At 39.7% G+C, this 20,935-nt stretch overlaps 1 protein-coding gene across 2 annotated transcripts; it reads right to left on the minus strand.

Annotated features, from left to right (window-relative positions):
* Positions 1 to 4,682: 4,682 nt before the first annotated feature.
* dnmt3ba (DNA (cytosine-5-)-methyltransferase 3 beta, duplicate a) lies at positions 4,683 to 20,657 on the minus strand. Of its 2 annotated transcripts, XM_030423597.1 has the most exons (26): positions 20,159 to 20,657; positions 18,353 to 18,487; positions 18,001 to 18,146; positions 17,598 to 17,763; positions 15,793 to 17,492; positions 15,569 to 15,698; positions 15,320 to 15,355; positions 14,984 to 15,018; positions 14,438 to 14,587; positions 12,964 to 13,029; positions 12,678 to 12,827; positions 12,481 to 12,588; positions 11,531 to 11,660; positions 11,217 to 11,333; positions 11,061 to 11,105; positions 10,898 to 10,977; positions 10,634 to 10,746; positions 9,598 to 9,781; positions 9,348 to 9,432; positions 9,071 to 9,216; positions 8,783 to 8,873; positions 8,466 to 8,614; positions 8,273 to 8,358; positions 8,077 to 8,146; positions 7,507 to 7,622; positions 4,683 to 7,148 (listed from the first exon to the last, which is right to left on the minus strand). In XM_030423597.1, exons 2-26 carry the CDS (start codon positions 18,474 to 18,476, stop codon positions 7,007 to 7,009), a joined length of 4,365 nt encoding a protein of 1,454 aa, XP_030279457.1. In that variant the 5' UTR covers positions 18,477 to 18,487; positions 20,159 to 20,657; the 3' UTR covers positions 4,683 to 7,006. The 2 variants fall into 2 exon arrangements, with proteins under 2 accessions (XP_030279457.1, XP_030279458.1); XM_030423598.1 differs by lacking the exon at positions 14,438 to 14,587 and having other exon boundaries at positions 7,007 to 7,148.
* Between the last annotated feature and the right edge of the window lie 278 nt (positions 20,658 to 20,935).

Here is a 20,935-nt window from a genome sequence, read left to right on the forward strand (position 1 = left end):
CCAGCTTTGTCGTGATCTTATTCATCTACATGATGATAAACTATAGGATTTATGTAGCGCCTTTAGAAGCAGAGTTTACAAAGAGCTTTGACAAACAAGCAAAAGCAGGAAACTCAGGAAGACAGTAATACAGAATAAACACACAAGAGTCACGCCAAACACAAGGAAGTTTAGTCTGAGGTGAGTTAAAACAAGAAGGCAGGACAGAACATGTTCATAAACAAAAAGAAGCTAAGAGACAAAAATGAAAGAGAAAAAAAAAAGTGTGAGGGGAAGTAATGAAATCAATAAAGGAAGAAGAGGACGACATCACATGAGAGGAACTGTGAACAGATAAAAAGATTAAGAGCAGTAAAAGGAGTAAGGGATAATAAATAGATTAAAAACAAATAAAAGCCGTAAAGGACAGAGAGAAGACAGACATCACATGAGAGGAATTGAAACAGATGAATAGACTAAGAGCAGTAAAAGGAAGCAATTTAACAGACGTTACATATCATCAGTCTTCTGAAATGAGTAGTTTTTATTTAAGGTGCAGAAACGCGTTAAATCTGCAGGAAGGGGCTGCTGGCTGTTACGTCACACGCTCAAAAAAGAAAAAGTAGGCGCTAAGTAGTTAATAAGATAAGATTTCCTCGGCCTGTAAGGAGCATGATCTCCTCCCCACACCCTCGCTCTCTCTGATTGTGACTTTCACCGTCATTGACAAACTGCAGCCAGCTCATGGAGGTGCAGCTCTGTTACACACCTGGATGTTAAATGTTGGAGCGACATGGAGGGCTCAGATTCTCTCCGAGCAGATCAGCTGAAATACTCTGTCTCCTGTCAGTGGCAGCTGGCCGACTGTGGTCAAGGACGCAGCCACTGGTGGAGTCACACAATCACACGGTGTCACGTTTCTGCTCAGCAAACCTGTCACACATAACACACAAACACACACAACAATGTGGGTTACCTCCCAGTGGAGCGTCTTCAATTCAGCGTAACCCAGTTTCACACAGTGGAAAGGTGGGAAAAACACACTCACACACAATAAAGAGGCAGGTGCAGCAAACAACCCTCAATTATCTGATTCTTCATTTACACGTGCTGTCGTTTACAAGAAAATAATAATAACCATCATTAATAATTGGTGAATTTATATAGTTAATCAAATCAGATCTTCTTCATAATCATCTGATTGTTTTTTTTATGCCTAAACAAGCGAAATAAACAAACTCTCTTCGTTTTCATGACTGAATAACCAATTTAACAAACTGACCTTAAAGGACAACACAATTTCATACAGTTTTACTTTGTTTATATTTGGAGGACATGGTGGAAGTGACATTTCTCAATCAATATTGACTCTGAAATATGATGAACACAGTTACAAGTTAACCACATAAAAATATAAACAGATAGTTAAAGAGGTTTCTGAAAAGTGTCATCAAAACTGAATTCAACTAAAAGTGTTCCTCTTTTTATATATATATATATATATATATATATATATATAAAGTTTTAATTTTTATTTATTTTTTTATCATTGTTTGCAGTTAAAACTACTGACCACAGAACCAATTATAACAACACAACAACAGGTTTTTAGATTAATTACAAATTAGTTTTATATCATGTGCTTCTAAATAAACTAAAGTTAAATGTATAAAGTTGCAAAAAAAATGGAAAGAACGTAAAATATCTCGATTTCTACTTGAAATCTACAGATTTGACTTCATGTTTTCACTTCCACCACAATGTTAAATAGACCGTGCTGCAGTACCGGATGTGACCTGATGGGGCGCTGCAGCTGCAGCTCGGCTCAGCTCGATTCCTTCTTTAACGAACCTTTGTTGATGCCAATAAAAACAACACCGGAAGTGCTGCTCTGCTCTCTGATTCCTGTCTGTCAGATGTGATGATATTCAGTTTAATTAACCTTTAATCGGAGTTTAGATGGAGTCTGTCTTCTCGAGGTTTGATTCTTATGACTTCGAGGCTGATCGGCGGTTTCAGGACGGACTGAAGACTTTGAACAACAACAGCAGGGAGGAAACCAAACTGCTGGAGATGAAACTCTTCTTTTATAACAGGTAAAGAAAAGTGACAGCTTCACTTTATCTTTGAGTAATAATGTATTGATCTGAACTGAGGTGAAGTTAGTTTTAGGTCAGATATTAGACAAACACTCCCAGCGGCGTCTCTTCCTCAGTTTGACCGGGTGTCGGCAGCAGGAGGACGGTCAGCTCTCCTCCCAGAGAGGCTGATTTAGGGACCATCAATAAATGATCCTGTTGTTTGTTTGATTTACACAAAAACAATGTTTCTTAATGCTGCCTTGATGATATTAGTGAATATTATTTTAAAAACATAATACTAAACTCATTTCATTTAGCACACTTATATCGATTGCTTACATGTTGTGTATTTATTTTGAAAAAAATATTTGACAGTGGTTTTTAAAATAGATTCCATGTCATGTGACCCACTGACTCCAAACTTATGCCGAATGGTGTTAATGAATGGGGAAAAAACGACACACCTTTGTTTTATCACATTTAGTACTTCTTCTATTTTGTATGAATATTTATCATGAAAATTCAGCATTTCTTTTCACTAGCTTCCATGTCATGTGACCCACTGACTCCAAACCAATGCCGAATTGTATTACTACACAAGTCATACAGGAAACCCCTCTTTTGAATGCATTTTATTGCTTTTTCCATTTTATATGTTTACTTTTTATGAAAATTCAGCAGTTCTTTTCAGTAGCTTTAATGTCATGTGACCCTCTGACTCCAAACCAATGCCGAGTTGTTTTACTAAATGGGACAAATAAGACATTCCTTATTATATTGGATTTTACTGCTTATTCTTTTTTATGTCAATATTTTTGTCAAATTTCAGCGTTTCTTTTTTTTAATAGCTTGCATGTCATGTGACCCAGTGACGCTAAAATAATGCCGAATTGTATAAATAAACGGGACGAATAAGACACACTTGTTTTTATACAATTTTACTGTTTCTTCTATTTTATATCCATATTTTAATAAGAATTATGCATTTCTGTTCAGTAAGTTCCATGTCATGTAACCCAGTGACTCCGAACTAGTGTTTAATTGAATTACTAAATAGGACAAATCATTCTTTTGTTGTTGTTTTTACCTGGATGTTAGGTTCTTTGTCTGCTTTGGTTCATGTCTGTAGTCTATGAATTTTATATACAGAGCTATATAAAGTAATGTGATGATTCTTATTTAATAAACTATGGTATTTTGGAATGTTGTGGTATGAAAGAAATTAAACAAATAAGGGGAAGAAAGGTTATTACTAATACCTTAAAAATGTGCAATATGTTTATCTTCAATTATTGATGATATCCCAACAATTGGATCCTTGTTTGTCATTCCCTTCTACTCTCCAGCCATATTGAAACTGTCCTTATTCGTCCTCTCTGTCATCATCAGGTTTGTGGAGCCAATAGACCGCAGCAGCTACAAACAGTGGAGCTCTGCCTCTCCTCATGTGACACAGATGGACTGTGAGCAGCTGTGTCAGAGTACATGTTCAGATTCGGACTGTGATAACATCAAAAACAATCAGACAGCAGAAACCTCTGCACAGACAGAGGCGACGCAGCTGTCGTTTGCAGAGGTGATGAGACTGGTTCAGGAGGGAAAGGAGGTGCCAGGAGTGAAGAAACTGGATATAAAACCAACCAATCAGAGTCCAACTCCTTCTCAGATGGAAAGGAGAAGCAAACCCTGGGAAATATCATCAGTTTCAGAGTGACATTTCAATCTTTATGGCACCGGAAGTTGAACTCAATCATTTTTTTAATAAAAGAAAAATTCCAACTAGATGACACGTTGTTGTTATAAGAAGGACTGAGGTTTGCAGGAAGACGAGCTGAAAAAGAGGCAGATAAAGGCGCGCCTCAGGAAATATCCCTCAGACTCAGAAAACATACTCCAAATATGTGAAGTTGTCCTCAAAATTCTTCAGCAACTTTTTGCCAAGGCTGACTAGGTTCCAATGGTGGAGGAACATTTTAAGTATTGTATTTAAATGGTGATGCTGCCAATTTTACACAATTTTTGTAGCTGGTCCAGTCGTTTAAAGTGGAGTAAAGGGCTCCAGAGGAAACTGCTTGTAATCAGATACAATGCCTGTGGTGAGTTACACAGTGTATAAGTTGCATTGTGGGTAATGTAGGCACCAGGTTGTGAAAAGTGGTCTACATTGCACTCCTGCTGAACTCATTATTGTCAATTAAAAAACAAATGATTGATGATCAATACAGAAAAAAAACAGATGTCACATTTTTTTATTCCACACTTTCGGCGTCTTTGTCAGAACCTGGCGCCTGATGAAATATAATATTAATTGTTGAACCCATCCATCACCAACAGCTGCAGCTGTTACAGGATGTCGATCCACAGGAGGCTGATGGGAACACTGATTCTCTCTCAGCACGTCCCAAATGATTTACTGCAGAACAATGCAGAACAATGTTGACCTCTTGTGGTGGAATATGGCTGCTTTCAGTGGTGACATGATTAACTTGTAAAAGATCATTAGTGACAGATATGCAGGTCAGATTTGATTCCATCAGCACCACTGAGCTCCAGCTGTTCTGTAAACATAACTACATTAAGTTGTCGTATTATTTCTTTAAAAAAAGGGTCCAGGGCTCTCTGTCCTGATTTGTGTGTTTTATTAGTCATGATGAAGAAATAAAACAGATCAAAAGTAGATGTTGGCTCAGGAAATAGCTTTCCCTTTATCATGCCACAAAAACAGCCAACACCTGTTCAGTTTTGCACAAATCTCAAGTACACTTGTTTTCAATATGTCCTCACATGCCATTGTTGTTATCATCAAGCTACACATCACACTAACATTCCCCTACATTACTTTGTAATTTCATAACACACAACTTAACGATCGGAACAACAGTCTACAAGAGAAGTTCACCTTAACTGGTGCTGATTAAAGGAAGAGCTAAAAACAAAAAACACCAAAACAAAATAAAGCTGTACATGCGAAGTTAGCACCGTTAGCATAGCACCTTCAGAAATTAAAAGTCCCAGACAAACATTCAATGAGGTAAAAGTGTCGACCACTTCAGAACAGTGTGATTTCACTGAAGCCCTGTCCATCATACAGGTGGAAGAATACAGTATCTTAAATGTCAGTAATGTTAACAAGATTTACTTGAACAATAAAAACAGGTGTGCATAAAATCTGCATTGAAGGACACCTGAACAGTAATGTCCACGTTTAAAGAGAACTACAAACACATTTGGAGAAGAATGAAAGAGCAGATATTACCAGATATTCCACGTATAAAAACCGATGGTGCATGTGTCATTAAGGGTTAAAGGAACACAATAGTGGCTTTGCATGTTAAGCTAGATGAAAATTACAGCTGACCATATCCTTAAAAAACAACAATTGTAATTATAAAAATAACAATTACTTTCCTTTATAATCTCCTGATTATTTTCATGATTAAAAGATGAATTTTTTGGCCTATGAAATGTCACAAAACAGTAAAAAAAGAAGTCATTTAATTAAAAAAGTCTTGTTTTTTCCATCCAACTAAAAATATGAGGACTGTAAAACCGATTAACTTATTGAGTATTTTTAGTAGTTGGTTAATTATTTGGTTTGTGAATTGTCAAAAGAATTGTGAAAAATTACCCATCATGACGTTTCAGTCCAACATAAGGGGGGACTGAGAAGTTTATCTCACTGCTTCGTTTAAGTAAAAAAGTCAGAAAGCCTTCATCACCGTGGCAACATGATTACAACGTCCGACAACTTTGTTAATTTAGCGGAGGAATGATCCTGCAGTAGAAGACACTGTACATTAAGTCAGTCCTCTGCACTATCGTTCTTACTACAGTTGGTTCTTGATCTTGACACATTTTATTTTTGGTCTTGTACAAATTACTTTTCCGTAAAATACATAAAATGTGCAAATCCAGTGAGAGAATTTTGGACCATAACCACTGGCGCACTACGGTGAGATGAATGTAGTGTGGATTAATAGTATTTGATAAGCAGAATTAAAAAAAAGGCTCGTCGATTCACTCATAGAAATTAATCACAGCTACTGATTAACATGATTAGATCAGACTTAAAATTCCTGGTAAGATGATACAATAATATAAAATACAGATCGTTTAAAAAAGACAGTTAACATTTTTTTTCATATTCATAAATTAAACAGAGGATAAAAAAGTGTAACTGCAGATTTTGAACCCAAAAAAAATAGGAGTTGAGGTAGAGACCTGGGGACTGGATCATGAAGCAAGATCGACGGCTCACTTTGGGTCACCTGGATTCACTGAGTCTAACACGAGTATCACACTGAGTATCAAGAGGCCATCGATATAAAAATATTCATATCCAAATATTAAAAGCAAGGCTACAGTGTAGGAATTACTGTAAGTAGTACATTATACTATGAAGTAGTAAAATATGAGTGACATGTTGGTGCTTTTGTATAATAAACTATTACGGATATATGCACAAAAATGTCTATTGCACCTTTTTCACTGTAAACTCAGTATTTTATGTCAGGATCCTGCAGAGGAAAGGAAGAAAGATTTCTTACACTATGTTGACTGGTCAGTAATGGAGCTGTTGGTGGGTTTTGATCTGATCCTCTCGAATTCATTGGAGTTGAATGATTAAAAATGAACCAGCTCTGTGGTACTGGAAAACCTGAGTTAAGCCCAAAGATAGCTGGTAAACCGTCTAATCTTGCTTTGTGATTCAGGCCAATGTTCTGAGCACCATTATTATTCAATAATAGCACCAACATTTGTCAAGTAAACCTGGAAATAAAAAAGGAAAAGTGCCTGCTGGTGATAGTGGCTCATTGTTAACTGACAACTCAGAGGATTCACTTCTAAAAGTCAAAATTTGAACTACCTAGTAATGCACGGCAGGATAAGGCAGAATGTTTACAGCTGCTGCTCCGACACGAGAGCAAACATTCGGTTCACAGTGGTTATTCACATTCGTAATAATCCTTCAGCGGAGCGAAGAGGTGACGGATGACGGGGACACTCCAGGAGCGACCCAGGACTCTCTGCCTCTGGCTCCGGCCCATGTTGTTCACATCTGTGTAATGCTTGGGGAAGCCAAAGATCCTTAAAGAGTTGACCAAAAGGAAAATGTTAAAATTACAAAAAATGTACAACATAATAGCCTAATAAATGTTCACGACTTAGAGATTTGTGTCCACAGTGTCATTATCTAGTTCAAACTGTCCTACGATTCTTTTTAATGACGACTTTTGCCTTAATTGGGTAGTTAAGTTGTATAAAAACAAACAGGAAACACAGGAAAAAGTGAAAAATAACTACTAGATATCGCGAACACAACAGTTGAAGATGTCCAATTTCAGCAAATACATGTTTTTGCTTTGCAAGATTCTCTGTGCTAAACATGAGATTACAGCTATGATGTATAAATACTGTCAAGGCCATATCTCCCAGAAGTGCTTACTGTTCTAGTTCGGTGCACCACAGGTAGTCCTCCTTTCCGTTCATGTTGACAGGTAGCCCCATCTTGCCCTGCCGTAAAGAGTTTGATTTTGTTGTGATGGTACGGACTTTGTCAACCTGCAGGAAGAGAGGACAAATCAGTATCAGAGTGTGAAACCGTTTAATAATTATTTTTAACAGGAAACAGTTTATCAAACTTTCTTCAGTGTTTCTGCAGAGTTCACCAAGTTCAATTCAAAACTTTTCAGTGAACTTTTTTTTATACCACAAATAAAACATCTGTTCTACAGCCACGCTGGCCAAACAATGACAGTATAATGGAAAACAAGCAAATATTCCAAATTTATTAATATTATATTAACCTATTTCATCACTTCCCAGCAGTATATAGCAACATTTTATTATTTTCTTAGACTGATATTTTTAAACACCTTCAAAAACTTCTTTGGAGGAAAACTTAACTCAATGCTTCTCAGACTTTTCAAGCCTGTTTCTTGGTTGCTTTGACAACAACAATCCACAATAGAATGAAGGCAGTTCAAGTTAGACACAGCAAACTAAATGCTTCTACCTTTGCTTTGCGTCCAGATTCCAAACAATCCTGGAGGGCCACTTTGTCATCTAGAGCTGTAGCGAGGGGCCTAAAGAGAAACACACACATTTAATCAGTTAGTCAATTAATCAGTTTTCTTAAGGACTACATGCTTGTCCTCAAAGGTGAAAATACGCATGAAGCAATGAAAGTGATTGTGTATATCAGTGTGTACCTGTTCATGCCAGGGAGGTTACCCCAGAAGTAACGTGCTCTGTGAGCCGGACTGACTTTCACTGCATCGATGAGAATCGGATTACACTGAAACAGACGACGGAGACACAAATAATGAGCAATGAAAATGAATGCAGTCTGTTTGCAGACATCAGGGGGAGAGGATAGTTTCAACAGAAATCAAATATAATCACCTCAAGGAATCTGCAGATGTCTGACTTGTCATGAGCACTCATGAAAACCACGTTCTCAAACAGCCAGAAGAACGGACGGTCGTCACCCTCCTTCGGCTTCAACATGGTCAGTATGCGGTAAAACTCAAAAAAGAGCCTTCCAGTGCCCTCTGCAGGACAAACAGAGCGAGATTAACAGACAGAGTTATCCATGAACATGTATTTATGTGTGTAGAGGATGCTGAAACCTACTGGGACATAATTTTCAACAGAACTGAATCAGTAACTACTGATACAGCTGCAAAAATAACCTCAATAGAAGATTAGAAGCTACATACCAAATAATCCTTTTCGCAGGGGGTTGACCATGGACAGGTCATTACACGGACTGCCTCCAATCAGAAGATCAAATGGACCCCATTCAGCCAGCTGTAACACACAACGACAGACCTCAAGTTCAGTTCAGATTTGTAAATTATATTTAGCCTTGTCGTTGTGTCATAAACTGAGAGAAATGCGGGAAATAAGGTTAAAAACAGAAACTGAGCGACTACAGTTAGAGGTGATTTGTTGTCAGGGGTTGCTGTGGGATACACGCAGATAAACAACACCCAACTTGTACTCACATGCTTCCTCGTGATGGTGCGAACATCATTGACATACTCGATCTTTCCCTCGTGTTTTATCATCCCCACGGCGATCGAATCATCACAAATCTCTGAAGCAATGTAGCGCTCGATCTTAAAGCCCAGGTCTTTCAGGACTAGGTATCCTGTTGTGATGCCACAGCAGATACAAGCAGGTTATTGATGAGAGGAATATACAGACTTTCAGTACTTGGAAAGGTTTCTCTTCAGTTTTATGTAAAGATAAAATATCTGTCACATGACATTATAAACCAACCTGTTGCGATGCCGTCAAAAAGTGAGAGCACCTTGAGCGGTCTGCGCTGATCGGCGGGGATGGACGGGTAAACTCTGTGAGGCTCCTGAGATAAAAAGATTAAACAGCTGTCAGTATCAGGACACCAAACACGCAACAGCAGGTACAACAGGAGACAGTTGTTTTCTTCCAACAAGCTATTTCAGTTGGTTTATTTTGTAGCCATGTGTAAACATGTGAACTAGAAATGAGAACAAAGTGAGGTACGTACAAACTCCATGGCGCTGTTGTTGACAAACAAGTCTTGAACCTTGACACGCCAGTCTGGTCGGAGTTTGAGGTTTCCAGCACACTCTGACGGCTGGCACATGTAGCAGCTCCAGGGATCAACATCTTTCAGCTTGTCAAAGGTTCCGTTGCCCACCAGGATGTCCAGGCAGTCCTTACAGAAACATCTGGGAGACACAGAGAACATACAGTACATGCGAATGAGAAAATGATGCTGAGACAAAAAAACAGAAACAGGGCGGTTATCAGCATGTGCCATCTGAATGTAAAGGCCCTAACACATGCAGCCTCCCCATGTAAAACCAAACATCAAAAAACTCTCTGACTCTGACTTTACACTGCTCTGTCAGAACGCGACAGATTATTATATTTACCTCAGTTTTACAGAACCAGGATAAGTGTCATTACTGAGAGAGATTATGCAACACGGTGCCCTTGCAGGGTGCAGCAGTAACCTCAGCTCAGCTGTGATCTTTCTCTCTCTGACTCTTAGGTTAAAAAAAAGATTTATGTAGGGGCATCGCAGTTTGACACCCCTAATAACGCTTTTGGTGCATGTTTAGACATTTAAAACAACACATGAAAATGCGTGTCAGACGATTTCAGTGCATTTGGGCCTAAAGTAACAGATCATGATGAGATCTATTAGCCATCATTGTTATTCATTATTCATTAGTCATCCAGGAGGTTTTCTATTTAGGCTAGAATGAGAACAAAAAATACACAGCAGGACAAAGATTTTTCTTTCCGTTACAAATATCAGATCAACTAAGATATTTAAAATTCTATGAACTGTATATTTATATTCTGTGTGACTTACACTTCCAGAGGATATCATTATAAAACCCATTTAGCCATCATGTAAAATTGATCCTGTTGACCTAAAAAAAAATGACAGATTTCTATGTAATACAGAAGCTAAATGACCAGGGCCCAGGTTGTAAAAATCTGAAAAAATGCCCATAATAAACTCAATATACTGGCATACTCTTGAGACACAACACCTGGGGAGTGTTTACCTGCAGCAGCTGGCGTTACCACACAGTATGACCTCCAAGCCGGCACAGCAAACGGTGCAGTACGACTGGTAGCCATCTTCATCGTAGCGATACAGCGTCTCTGTGAAGTTCTCCTGTAAACAAGCGATATGGTGTTGCAGCATTTGGGATGTTAGAGGCAGCTGTGTTTCAGATGGAGGTTAGACATTCACAAACTGGACTGGGATGAAGGGAAAGCAGACCACATAAAGTAGACAGGGATAAATCATCGGGTTATTAGATTACCTTGCATTTTTGACAAAGACCACCTTCAAACAACGGGTGCTGCACGTCAACCTCAGATGATCCACAAGACAAACAAACATCTGGAATAACAAACCATTGTCTTCTTTAAGTTAAGAATTCAAATTTTACATCAACAAAGATTTTACTCTGACGCAAAACTTACCTTCAATCGTTTTGCCTCTCTCTTTTACCTTTTCTGGTATTGCTTCTGTAAAATTAAACATTACAACAAATCACAAATAGGAACAAATAATAATGAAAAGATTAACTTTATTTTAGTTATGTTTATGAAATAAATGTGGACAAAAACAATACGAACCTCTGTTATAGATGATGGGGGTTGCAATTGCTTTATTTTTTAAAGTATATTTCCTTTTTACTGGAGGCTGGTAGTCAGAAAGGGCAGACTCCGAGGACTCTTGCTGTGCAGTGGAATCTTTTAAGACCACAAAAGATTGAATCAAGATACATGAAAAAACATGTCTTTAAGATGTATCTTTTAAATATCGACAAGGCAAAGACATTGCTGATAGAATCAGAAAGACACATGTACAAACCCACACAAAACCAGACCAAAGCTCTTCATGTTTCTAATAATTAGAAGTAAGTAAATGTATTTATATGTGCACCTACCAGGAGGTAAGAATCCTTCAGGTCCTGTAGGCAGAAATCCTTCAAAAGCCCAGTCAAGCATCAGCTTCAGCTCTTTTTCTTTATTTCCTTCTGCTGCAGCAAAGGACTTGGCACATCGTTCACCTGCCAACTACAGATTACAAACATTTACGGGGAGTGAGTTGACACTTTCTCAAAGAGTTTCTGAGTGGTCAGCTTGACATAAGGATACACTATACCACAATCAAGAACAAAAACAACAGTACAAATGACCTCTACTAAATCTGAGGTTTATGATGTTAGTATTGAATAGGTGAAAACTGACTCTGATCTTTCAGTTGAACAAAGATTTGACAAGGAAGTACCAAACAGCATTACGTAAGGGCACACAGATGATTTAGATCTGGTTGAGACTGCAGTCAAATCAGCTTTGCTTTGCAAATGTATGCAACATTATTTGCAACTGATAAGCTTAAATTTGTTTGTCGAGACGAATGCCGTCATCATACAGCTCCTTTATTTGCAGCATGGACTTTGCTCAGCTGCTCTGATTCTCTCCAATCATTCTGACTACTAAATTGTTTTCTCTATTATATTGTGGGTTATGTTCAGAGAAAGGACTTTGGTTTGGGTTAAGGAAAGATTGTGATTTCAGTTAATAAAAGATTGTTTGTCTATAATCAGTGCAGACTTCTAAATCACATTTTAAACCACCCCCAGTGTGGTTTGCATCCAATCTGCAAAATACAGACTTTTTAAAATGAATCTGGACATGCAAAACAAACAGCTTTGGGCTGACAGTCTGAACCATGCCATAAAGTTGACTTGGCTAAATGTGGTACACATTGTGAAGCTAAGAAGTTAAATTGGCAAGGCATTAAAAAAAAGTAGGAGGAAGAGACAGCAGACAAGAAAAAGAACCAAAAACAGAAAATGACAAAAAACGGTCTGATTTTTATCAGTTTTCTTACCTCAAGGATCTGGAAGATGCCTTCCTTGTAGACGGGCAAGCTGGCGAAGGAATTTTTGCAGAAGCACTTGGTGAAGGCACTAAATGGCTGAAGACCATCTGTATAGATCTGCAGAACAGAACAGAAAGCTATGTGAAAATCCAATTCAACAGCGTGCAGTGTTCCTAAAACTTGAGGACATGCACTGTGGGTCTAACCTCTGAGAACATTCCGTCTCCGAACCACTCAACCCTCCGCATACCCGGAGGAGATGACTTGGTTTTCCAAGACATCACCATCCCAGGCCACCAGGAGAACCCTTTCACTTTTCCCCACACAAGTTCTCCTGTCAGAAATCCTTTCCCATCCTGTAGACATGGAAAAACGACAAGGAAATTTTTTAACTACATGAACATAAAAATGCAACATATTTTCAATGAAGTTTGGCAGCAGACTTTGAGAACAACTGTATTATTGGTCTTTTCCCTGTAACTTTGATATTACCTGGTAGGCCTGTTTTCGCCGTCCTCTTGTTGGTGTAGGTTTACTGGATGGTGATGTCTCCTCCTTCTGAAAGTCAATCACAAGACATGAATTGTATTTGACGGTGCATTTTTTCTAAATGTATCAATTACTTGCACCATTTTTGACATTTGAGTGGAGATGACATCGAGGACTGAATTTGGTAAAATGAAGACACAAGGGTAGCCTTTATCATTGTTATGATATAAACATTTGCTTTGTTCCGAGCAGTGTAATGAACTGAAACATGCTGTTTCAGCTAATCACTCTGGAAAATCAAAACAATGTTTTCCACTCACACTAGGCAATCCGTACTGTCCCCATGCACGTTTGACCCCACAAGTCCAGTTTGTTTGACTAGTACAAGTGTAAGCACGGGTGCGCAACGTGGACATGAAGTATAATCATGCATGTAACGCCTTGCACAATCAAGAAATCCAGGAATGTGAGAGGGCCGTCTAAAACCAAAACGACACAAAATCAGCCACGAAAATGGAATGTGTAAAGTTAGTCGTGTTCTCTGTGTTGTTCTTCCTGAACTGTGCTCAGGCCTGGCTGTGGCTGGCAATGTGAGCGTGGGACTGTTGAGGGGCAATTGTGCTTCTGCACAATACAGAGCCAAGTGGGCCAAGTGTGAGTGCGCCTTAAATCATCTTAATTGAATTTTAACCTGTGCACAAGCATTAATGCTTGGGAGATTGTCTTATCTCACGTTTGCCTTATTTTCTAATTTGACCAAATGATCTGAAATCTCAAATGAGGGTGTGTTAGAGGAGGGACTGGATTCTGATAGCTGGATTAAAATTTTCTTAATCGCTGACTCTTAAGGGTCCACATAGAGTGTGTTTTTGATGTCTATCCAAGAAAATAGGCTTCCATTTTAGGTCAAATGTAACATTAAATATAACCAACTTAGCAATGACATTTTAAGTTATTTTGACTCGTTCCCCTTTGACTAGTTTTTTCCAAAAAGTGGGTCCCTGTGTAGTTCTGACGACAGAATCTTAGCCCTGATTTTTCCCTCGTCAATGGTTTTTGGAGCTTGCTCTGCTAGTCAATGACATTATAGAACGTTTGGAAACATAAGTAAGAGGACATTACATAGGATAGGTTTTGCCTTTAACATATCTTGGACAGCCGGCAATAACATATAAACTAAAGATATGACCTGTTTTACAGTCAATGGAATACAAGAGATATATTTAATACCTTGGAAATTACATTAAGAAGCAAGGAGCGAAACATTTTTTAATAGCATTTATTTAAAAAGGATAAAATTAAATCAAGATAGTTTTAATATAAGATGTAAAGTCATTTGGGATTTGATCAAATGCTACCAGGCTCCACCCATAGCTATAAGTAAAGTAAAGTATGTTTTTTTCTAATAGCATTTCAGAGGACAGGATCGCATGTCAAGGCCCAGTGGTATTCAGGTAGTACACTTGAGTATACCTACCACCTCATCTTGTGTCTCCACACCCTTTTTGCTGTCCTTATCGAGATTTATGGGGTTGGACCACTTGCTAGCACCAGCCTGAAACACTGTACGGGCCTGTGGCTTCTGGCGTAAGCTGCTCTCCCAGCCATAATTTCCCCTATTGGTCCCCTGAGAGACAACACACTCCCATTACACATTCAAATATGATGAACATGCAAATGTAAACCAAAACACACACACACACCCGCGGGAACTACACCACATCAAAACAGTGATTATGTGATAAAGATGAAGCGTAAAGAAAAGACACTGTTAGTAGATAAGAGGGAATGAAGAGTGGAAAATTAACTTAAAGTGACATCTAAGAACACAACTTTTTTCTGTTTTCAAGTGTAGTTGACAGTATATGTATACAGTTAAATAATAGACATTACGGTAAGGTTCAACAAAATAGAGTACTATCTGTCATTAAAAATTCTGGCTATTTAAAACAAAGTTGCTCTTTCCCGTGTACGTGTAAGTAGAATAAGAAACAGAGGAACATACAGAGAAGACAATCTTTACCTCGTTCCACAATGAGCCATTTTCATTCTGGACGTCTTTGGAAAGAAAGGAAAGCTTTTCAGTATGCTTTATTGCTGATATCAGAGATAATGATACCTGCATTCTGACATGTTAAAACTGTAAATCTGAAGGTCGACATGACCCTGAGCATGACGCTCGTTGAAACTATTTCAAGAATATACACTTGCATACTCGACGTTTCTTAGACAGAAAGCTACAGTAAGATTTACTTCATTCTCAACAACAGATTTGCAAGAACAAAATTACACTTAAATGACATGTCAAGTATCATTCTTTAAATTGTGTAAATGATGCAAGTAAAGAGGTTTTTCTTACGATTTATCTTTGTAAGGCGGACTTCACATGGCTTCACTGTCCCAGGAAGGTCATTCGATTTCACAAAATAAGATAACAGTGTAAATATCATGTGGGATCCAATGCATTGATTTCCTATACACTCATACACATTGCTCAACCACTTTCACATGTTCACCATACAAATAATCATCATCATCATTTAACCACATTGTAAAATTTAGTTATGATGCAATTTTAACGTTTTGATTTACCCGAGGACTATTTTACCTTTTTTGCGAAGTGACATGTCTTTTCTGCTGGTGCCGTCTGAGAGAGTGCTGTCGGACATGACATCACACTCACTTTCTGCGAAGGCTTCACTCTCAGAGAAAGGTGCGGCGTCTTCATTCTCCAGGGCCTGAGAAAAGAAAGAGCACAAAATGTATTAAATACATAGAAACTAAATACAAACACAGACAAAAGATGTTTAAACGGCTCCTCTATTTATATACCTGAGTAAAAACCTGCTGAGCCTCAAGTGGAGGACAGGGGAGAGACATCAGGGTCAAAATAAGCTTCCTGAAGACTGAGGTCGGCTTGGTGTCCTTCAGTATGGTGGCCCAGTATTTCTCCAGTGAAGGCGCTGCTGGGTTGTCTTTCTCTCCCTCTTCACTCCATCCCTCCAGCTGATACTCAAGGAATTCAGTTGTGAGCTGTGGGGAGCAGACTCCCAGCTTGGTCCCAAGCTCCTCCACTGCCTTCCCTATCACTTTGAGCCTGCTTTGCGGGTTCAGCAGTTCAGCTATGCTCTTGAGCACCACCTCGCTTAGAGGTAGCTCCTCTGCAATGCAGCCTGTGAGTGCGGCATAGAAAGATAACGCCTCCTCTTTCAAAAGTGAAAGTGCCTCTGTAGCCTTTGACTCATTAAGGAAGTCCTCCACAGCTTTTCCACCAAGGCGGAGCTCAGGGCTTGACAGGTGGAATTTCTCATTCTTAAGCATCTGGGCATCACGCTCCTTGACGAAGCGAACGGCAGCTTGATGATGAAGGAAGTAGGAGGTGTATGTGCACAGAAGGCTACTGGCTTCTTCCAGGATGAGCAGAATATCATCTCGGGTTGCCCCCTTGTGTTTCTGCAGATGTCTCTGGAAATTGTACAGGGGCTTCAGAGCCTGCTCCAGGAACATAAATGTTGCCCTGACTTTGGGATCCTGCAGCTGGAAGCAGATTGACTTGACTTTGTCATCCTCCTTGTCAGAAGACTCGAAGTACAATGTGAGATCTGTCCATTCTTCCAACATTTTTGTGACAAACAGGAAGAAGTTAAGGCAGCTGGTGTTGAGAGGAAATGGACTGTCTGCTTTAACATCTGAGCCAAAAAGAGCCTCGAGGTGTTTGTTTTTGGTGGAGCAGGAGTAGTGCGCATGGATATCTACCATCAACTCCTGAATCTGATTGGAGAGCTCCTTAACCCCCGCTTGGCAAGCAGCATCAGCGATGGTATACATCCCTCCTAAGGCTACTATGTTCGGGTTGAGTTCCCTGAGCTGTGAGCACATCTGCTGCAAGGCTGCACCGTTACTGTCAGAGTAAAAAGCGACAAGATTATCTGTGGGTAACCCAAATTTCTTCAAGCTTTCCACCACTGCTGCTGCTGTTTGATCTTCTTCACCACCCGCTGACTGAAGAGCATCCAGGAATCGGATGCAGTGCCTGGAGGCTTCGACATCAAAAAAACCAACAAGGACCACTGAGACAGTGTCATCCTCCAGTGCAACCCCATCATAAATGTATACACAGTATGGGGTGTGCTGGCAGATAGATGTGATATCTTCGGGGTACTGCAACCCCAGTTTATAGCGTGCAAAATGTCTTGACACCTGCTCACCCTTTGCAGAGCCAGTGTAACACTGTTTGTAGATAAACCGGATAGCTGCATCACTACAGGGCAGTGGCTCTGATTGTTTGCTTTGCTGGGCTGACATTCGAGACCTCTTCTTGTGTTTTTTTGTTTCTACATGCCGCCTGAGTTCAAAAAGGCCTTTATGAAATGTAGCTAGGCTCCTCGTACAAGTGTGGCAGTAGGTATATTCCTCTCCAAGAGGACTACGCTCAGCCCAAACAAAAATATCATTCCACTTTTCAGTGTAAGGGAATGTTTTGGGTGTTCCAGTGCCGTTCTCCTTTCTGCCTGATCCCGATGTAATTTTTCCTGCCAAAAAGATAGAAAATATATTATTGCACAATTACTGTAAAGGTGAAGATCATGTCGCTGTGCACTGCCGTATTTTCTTATCACAAGGTAAGTTACATTTACCTGATTGGGGAGATGATGGAACAGGGCTGGTGTCACGGTTGTCCTGAGCTTTCACATGGTCGTTTTCTTCACTTTTCATATTTGCTATGTAGAAAGCTTTGAACCACTTCAGGATCTCAAAGTTGCTTTTGGAATCCCCCTTAATGAGCTCTTCAATAGGAATGGTCTAAATCAGGACAAAAAACAAAAACTATAGCTTACATATTGAATGAGAGGGACACAATAAAATCAAATATATGGTCAAAAAAGGAGGGCCTATCTTTTGACTAAAAAATAACTGGGTACACTTAAATACATATTCTTGTTATTCCCCTCTCATAATGGATAGATTTGGGAAATTAATGTTACAGAAAAATGAAAAGAAATTGTAACGCTATTCCACTACTAGAGAAACAGTTCATACCCTTGTGATGCCATTCTTGCTGAAGGCTTCATTAAGCAGACTGAAGTTGTGCTTGCGGTCCTCCTCACCTTGCACCTCGAACTTTACCTTGTCCATATCAATAGAACCAGGAATAACCATGTCCATGACCTGACAGTGAGATACACCTGTGGAATCACACGCACGCACGGACGCACGCACGCACACACACACACACACACACACACACACAAAAGCGGGTTTGCTTGGTTACACACAACTGTGCAGAAGTAAAACACATGTCTTCAAGGCTTATTGCTGCTCAGTGTGTTTAAAGCGGGGGGAATCTGGCACAGGGAAAACTGCATTAGTTCTGCTCATACTGATGAATCACCTGAACCCATCTGCTGCAAATCTTTGAAGTCTGTCTTTAGCAGGTTGTTGAACCAGGTCATCAAATAAAAGCGGCTGGATTTATCCTGGGAGGAGTCCGGAGTAATAACCGCCGCACTTGCCATCTTGTAACTCTCTAAGAAAGAAAACAAAAACAATCACAATTTTATGATATTCATATATATTGATTAGATCATCAAGATCATATTAGCATTGCCAACCCATGTTCAAGTCTGATTGCAAGTTGCTTCCATCAATACCAAAAATTGGTATTGGGAAAGCAATTGTGGGACTCTCAGGGCTTTAGAAGCATTAGCTAAGTGGGAATAGCAATAACAATAGTGTTAGTAGTATTAACTCAGTAATATTTGTTAGATCTAGATCTTCATGAATGAATAATATGCCATACATATCGCTCTAGGAACCTGGCTTAGCATCCTGTTACCAAGGAAAATGCCAGTTCTGTGTCAGTGACAGGGCACGCTGGATGTCGCACGCATAATAGACTTCAGTTATCATGGGGCTAGGAATATGTGGATAATCATTATATCTGTTTAAGATTCAATTGTTCTGTTTGTTTATTTTATTTTCACATTTACTAAGACTGCATTTCTTGAATGCAAAGATACGAGATCAACTTTCTTCAATCACTGCTAGTGTCCTAATTTGTATACTATTTTATATTGACAAAAGCTTTTTTGGATCTCTTTGAATGAGCACCCCTCACAAGATGTTCTGTATGCCAACACCATACCATGAATACAACACTGACATACATACTTTGATCAACATAAAAGTCTTTCTGTGATGCCCACCCTTCCAAAACATTTTTTGAATCAGCCAGTTGGAATTGAACTGCTCATTCACAAGACCAACATGGCTGTCAGGGCTTGCCAAAGATTGTGTTTTTCACTACCAAGGACTGACTCAAAGGGGTGGGGGTGATGAGTGAGACTGGGCCGATGGGTGGGTTTTAATCCCCTATTGTCTGACTGAAGGATAAAGACTGATGGCTGACAGTCAAATAGTCTTCACGTTTGTGCGTTTTCCTGGTTTCAGACATTTTCTTCTCGTGTGTACATTAACCGAGCTGCGCTGCAGATGAGCACTAACAGGCCACTGGAGCCATGCTGCTACTGTCTCCTCCCCTTCATGTATAGAAAGCGTAGATGAAGTCTCGCGTTGTCCTTTTTTGCCGCGAACGTTACGCGTGCATAACTTTCACTACCGAGGAAACTCGAGCTTTATCATTAATACCCCGCTACTTTACTCGCAGAAAAAACAAAACACAATGCACCACAATTGGTACATTACTGTCACAGCGACCGGCATGCTCATATATACAGTTTGCATTCAGCAGTTAAACAATACGGGCATTGAAAAACAGCCTACAGCCTGGTTTCACATGAGGGCAGCGATCTTTACGTTTTAACGTCACATTATAGCAAGGAGCTGTACAGCGATGCATTCAAACAATCGTGTAAGTACATGTTATTACACCTGGCTGTCCGCGCATATGCATGTTATCACGATTACCGGCAGAAATAAACTGAATGAAGTCCACTGCAAGAAGTACAAGGAAGTCAAAACCTCCAGGGGCACACGACCCTGGTAGCTGAATCGGCGTGGGTATCTATGCGCCGGTCTTTGTGTTTTGAGCCGGCATAAGGTTGGGTTAACAATAAACGAGGACAATAAAAACTATAACAACATGTTCCTGGGTCTGTCGTCCGTAAACCACCGCATCAGGCGTATCGATAAAATGTAAACATCTGGTATTGTAAATATATAACAGTTAATAACTTACCTCGGCGGATCCCTCACAGATACAGATGATCCCCCGTACTCTCAGCTCCGTCCTGAGGCACATTCAGACAGGCCCTTGTGACGTCCGCGTTATCCGGAGACGATCCATTGGACGGCCGATGCGAGAGGCTGTCCCGTAGTAGAACCAACTGCTAGGTATTAAACCGCAGCCGGCGTACGAACCCCACGACCCGCCTGCCTCAAGATGTGCACACCCAGAACAATAACCCAACCACCCGTAGTCACGTTATATGGCAACAACAACAAAAAAAAGTCTCGCAAATTTCAGTCGGCCGACAAATATGGCGACTATATTACAAAGCGAGAGCCGACACCGTTTTTCAGTTCATTTCCGAAAACGAACCACTTAATGCAGTTTAACTTAACTTCACTACAATCTAGCCAACTAAAGTAAGCGTTACCAACCCCTGAAAATTAGCAACGGTTGATCAATAACTAGTTAGCATCGCAGCCACATAGCTAACTTAACCGATCTTCCGTTGGTCCACAAGTACGCTAACGTGTAACTGAATGCACGCGAGCCATCGTCAGTTAAAGCTGTTAAGGGGTTAATTAAGGTTAGCTAAATAATAGTTTAGCTATTATAATATTAGAATAGGCATACCGTGACATTGCTATCACAATGAAATGTTGAGGTATACCTCCAAAATGTGTATATCAGTAAGGTAACGCTATATTATGCTGATAAAGACATTGGGGGTAAAAATAACACGTCATTATTTAACCTCTCCTTTCGGTGTCGTTGTTCGTCGACAAA

The sequence above is a fragment of the Sparus aurata genome, chromosome 7, assembly GCF_900880675.1.
Source record: "Sparus aurata chromosome 7, fSpaAur1.1, whole genome shotgun sequence".
Lineage (NCBI taxonomy): Eukaryota > Metazoa > Chordata > Actinopteri > Spariformes > Sparidae > Sparus > Sparus aurata.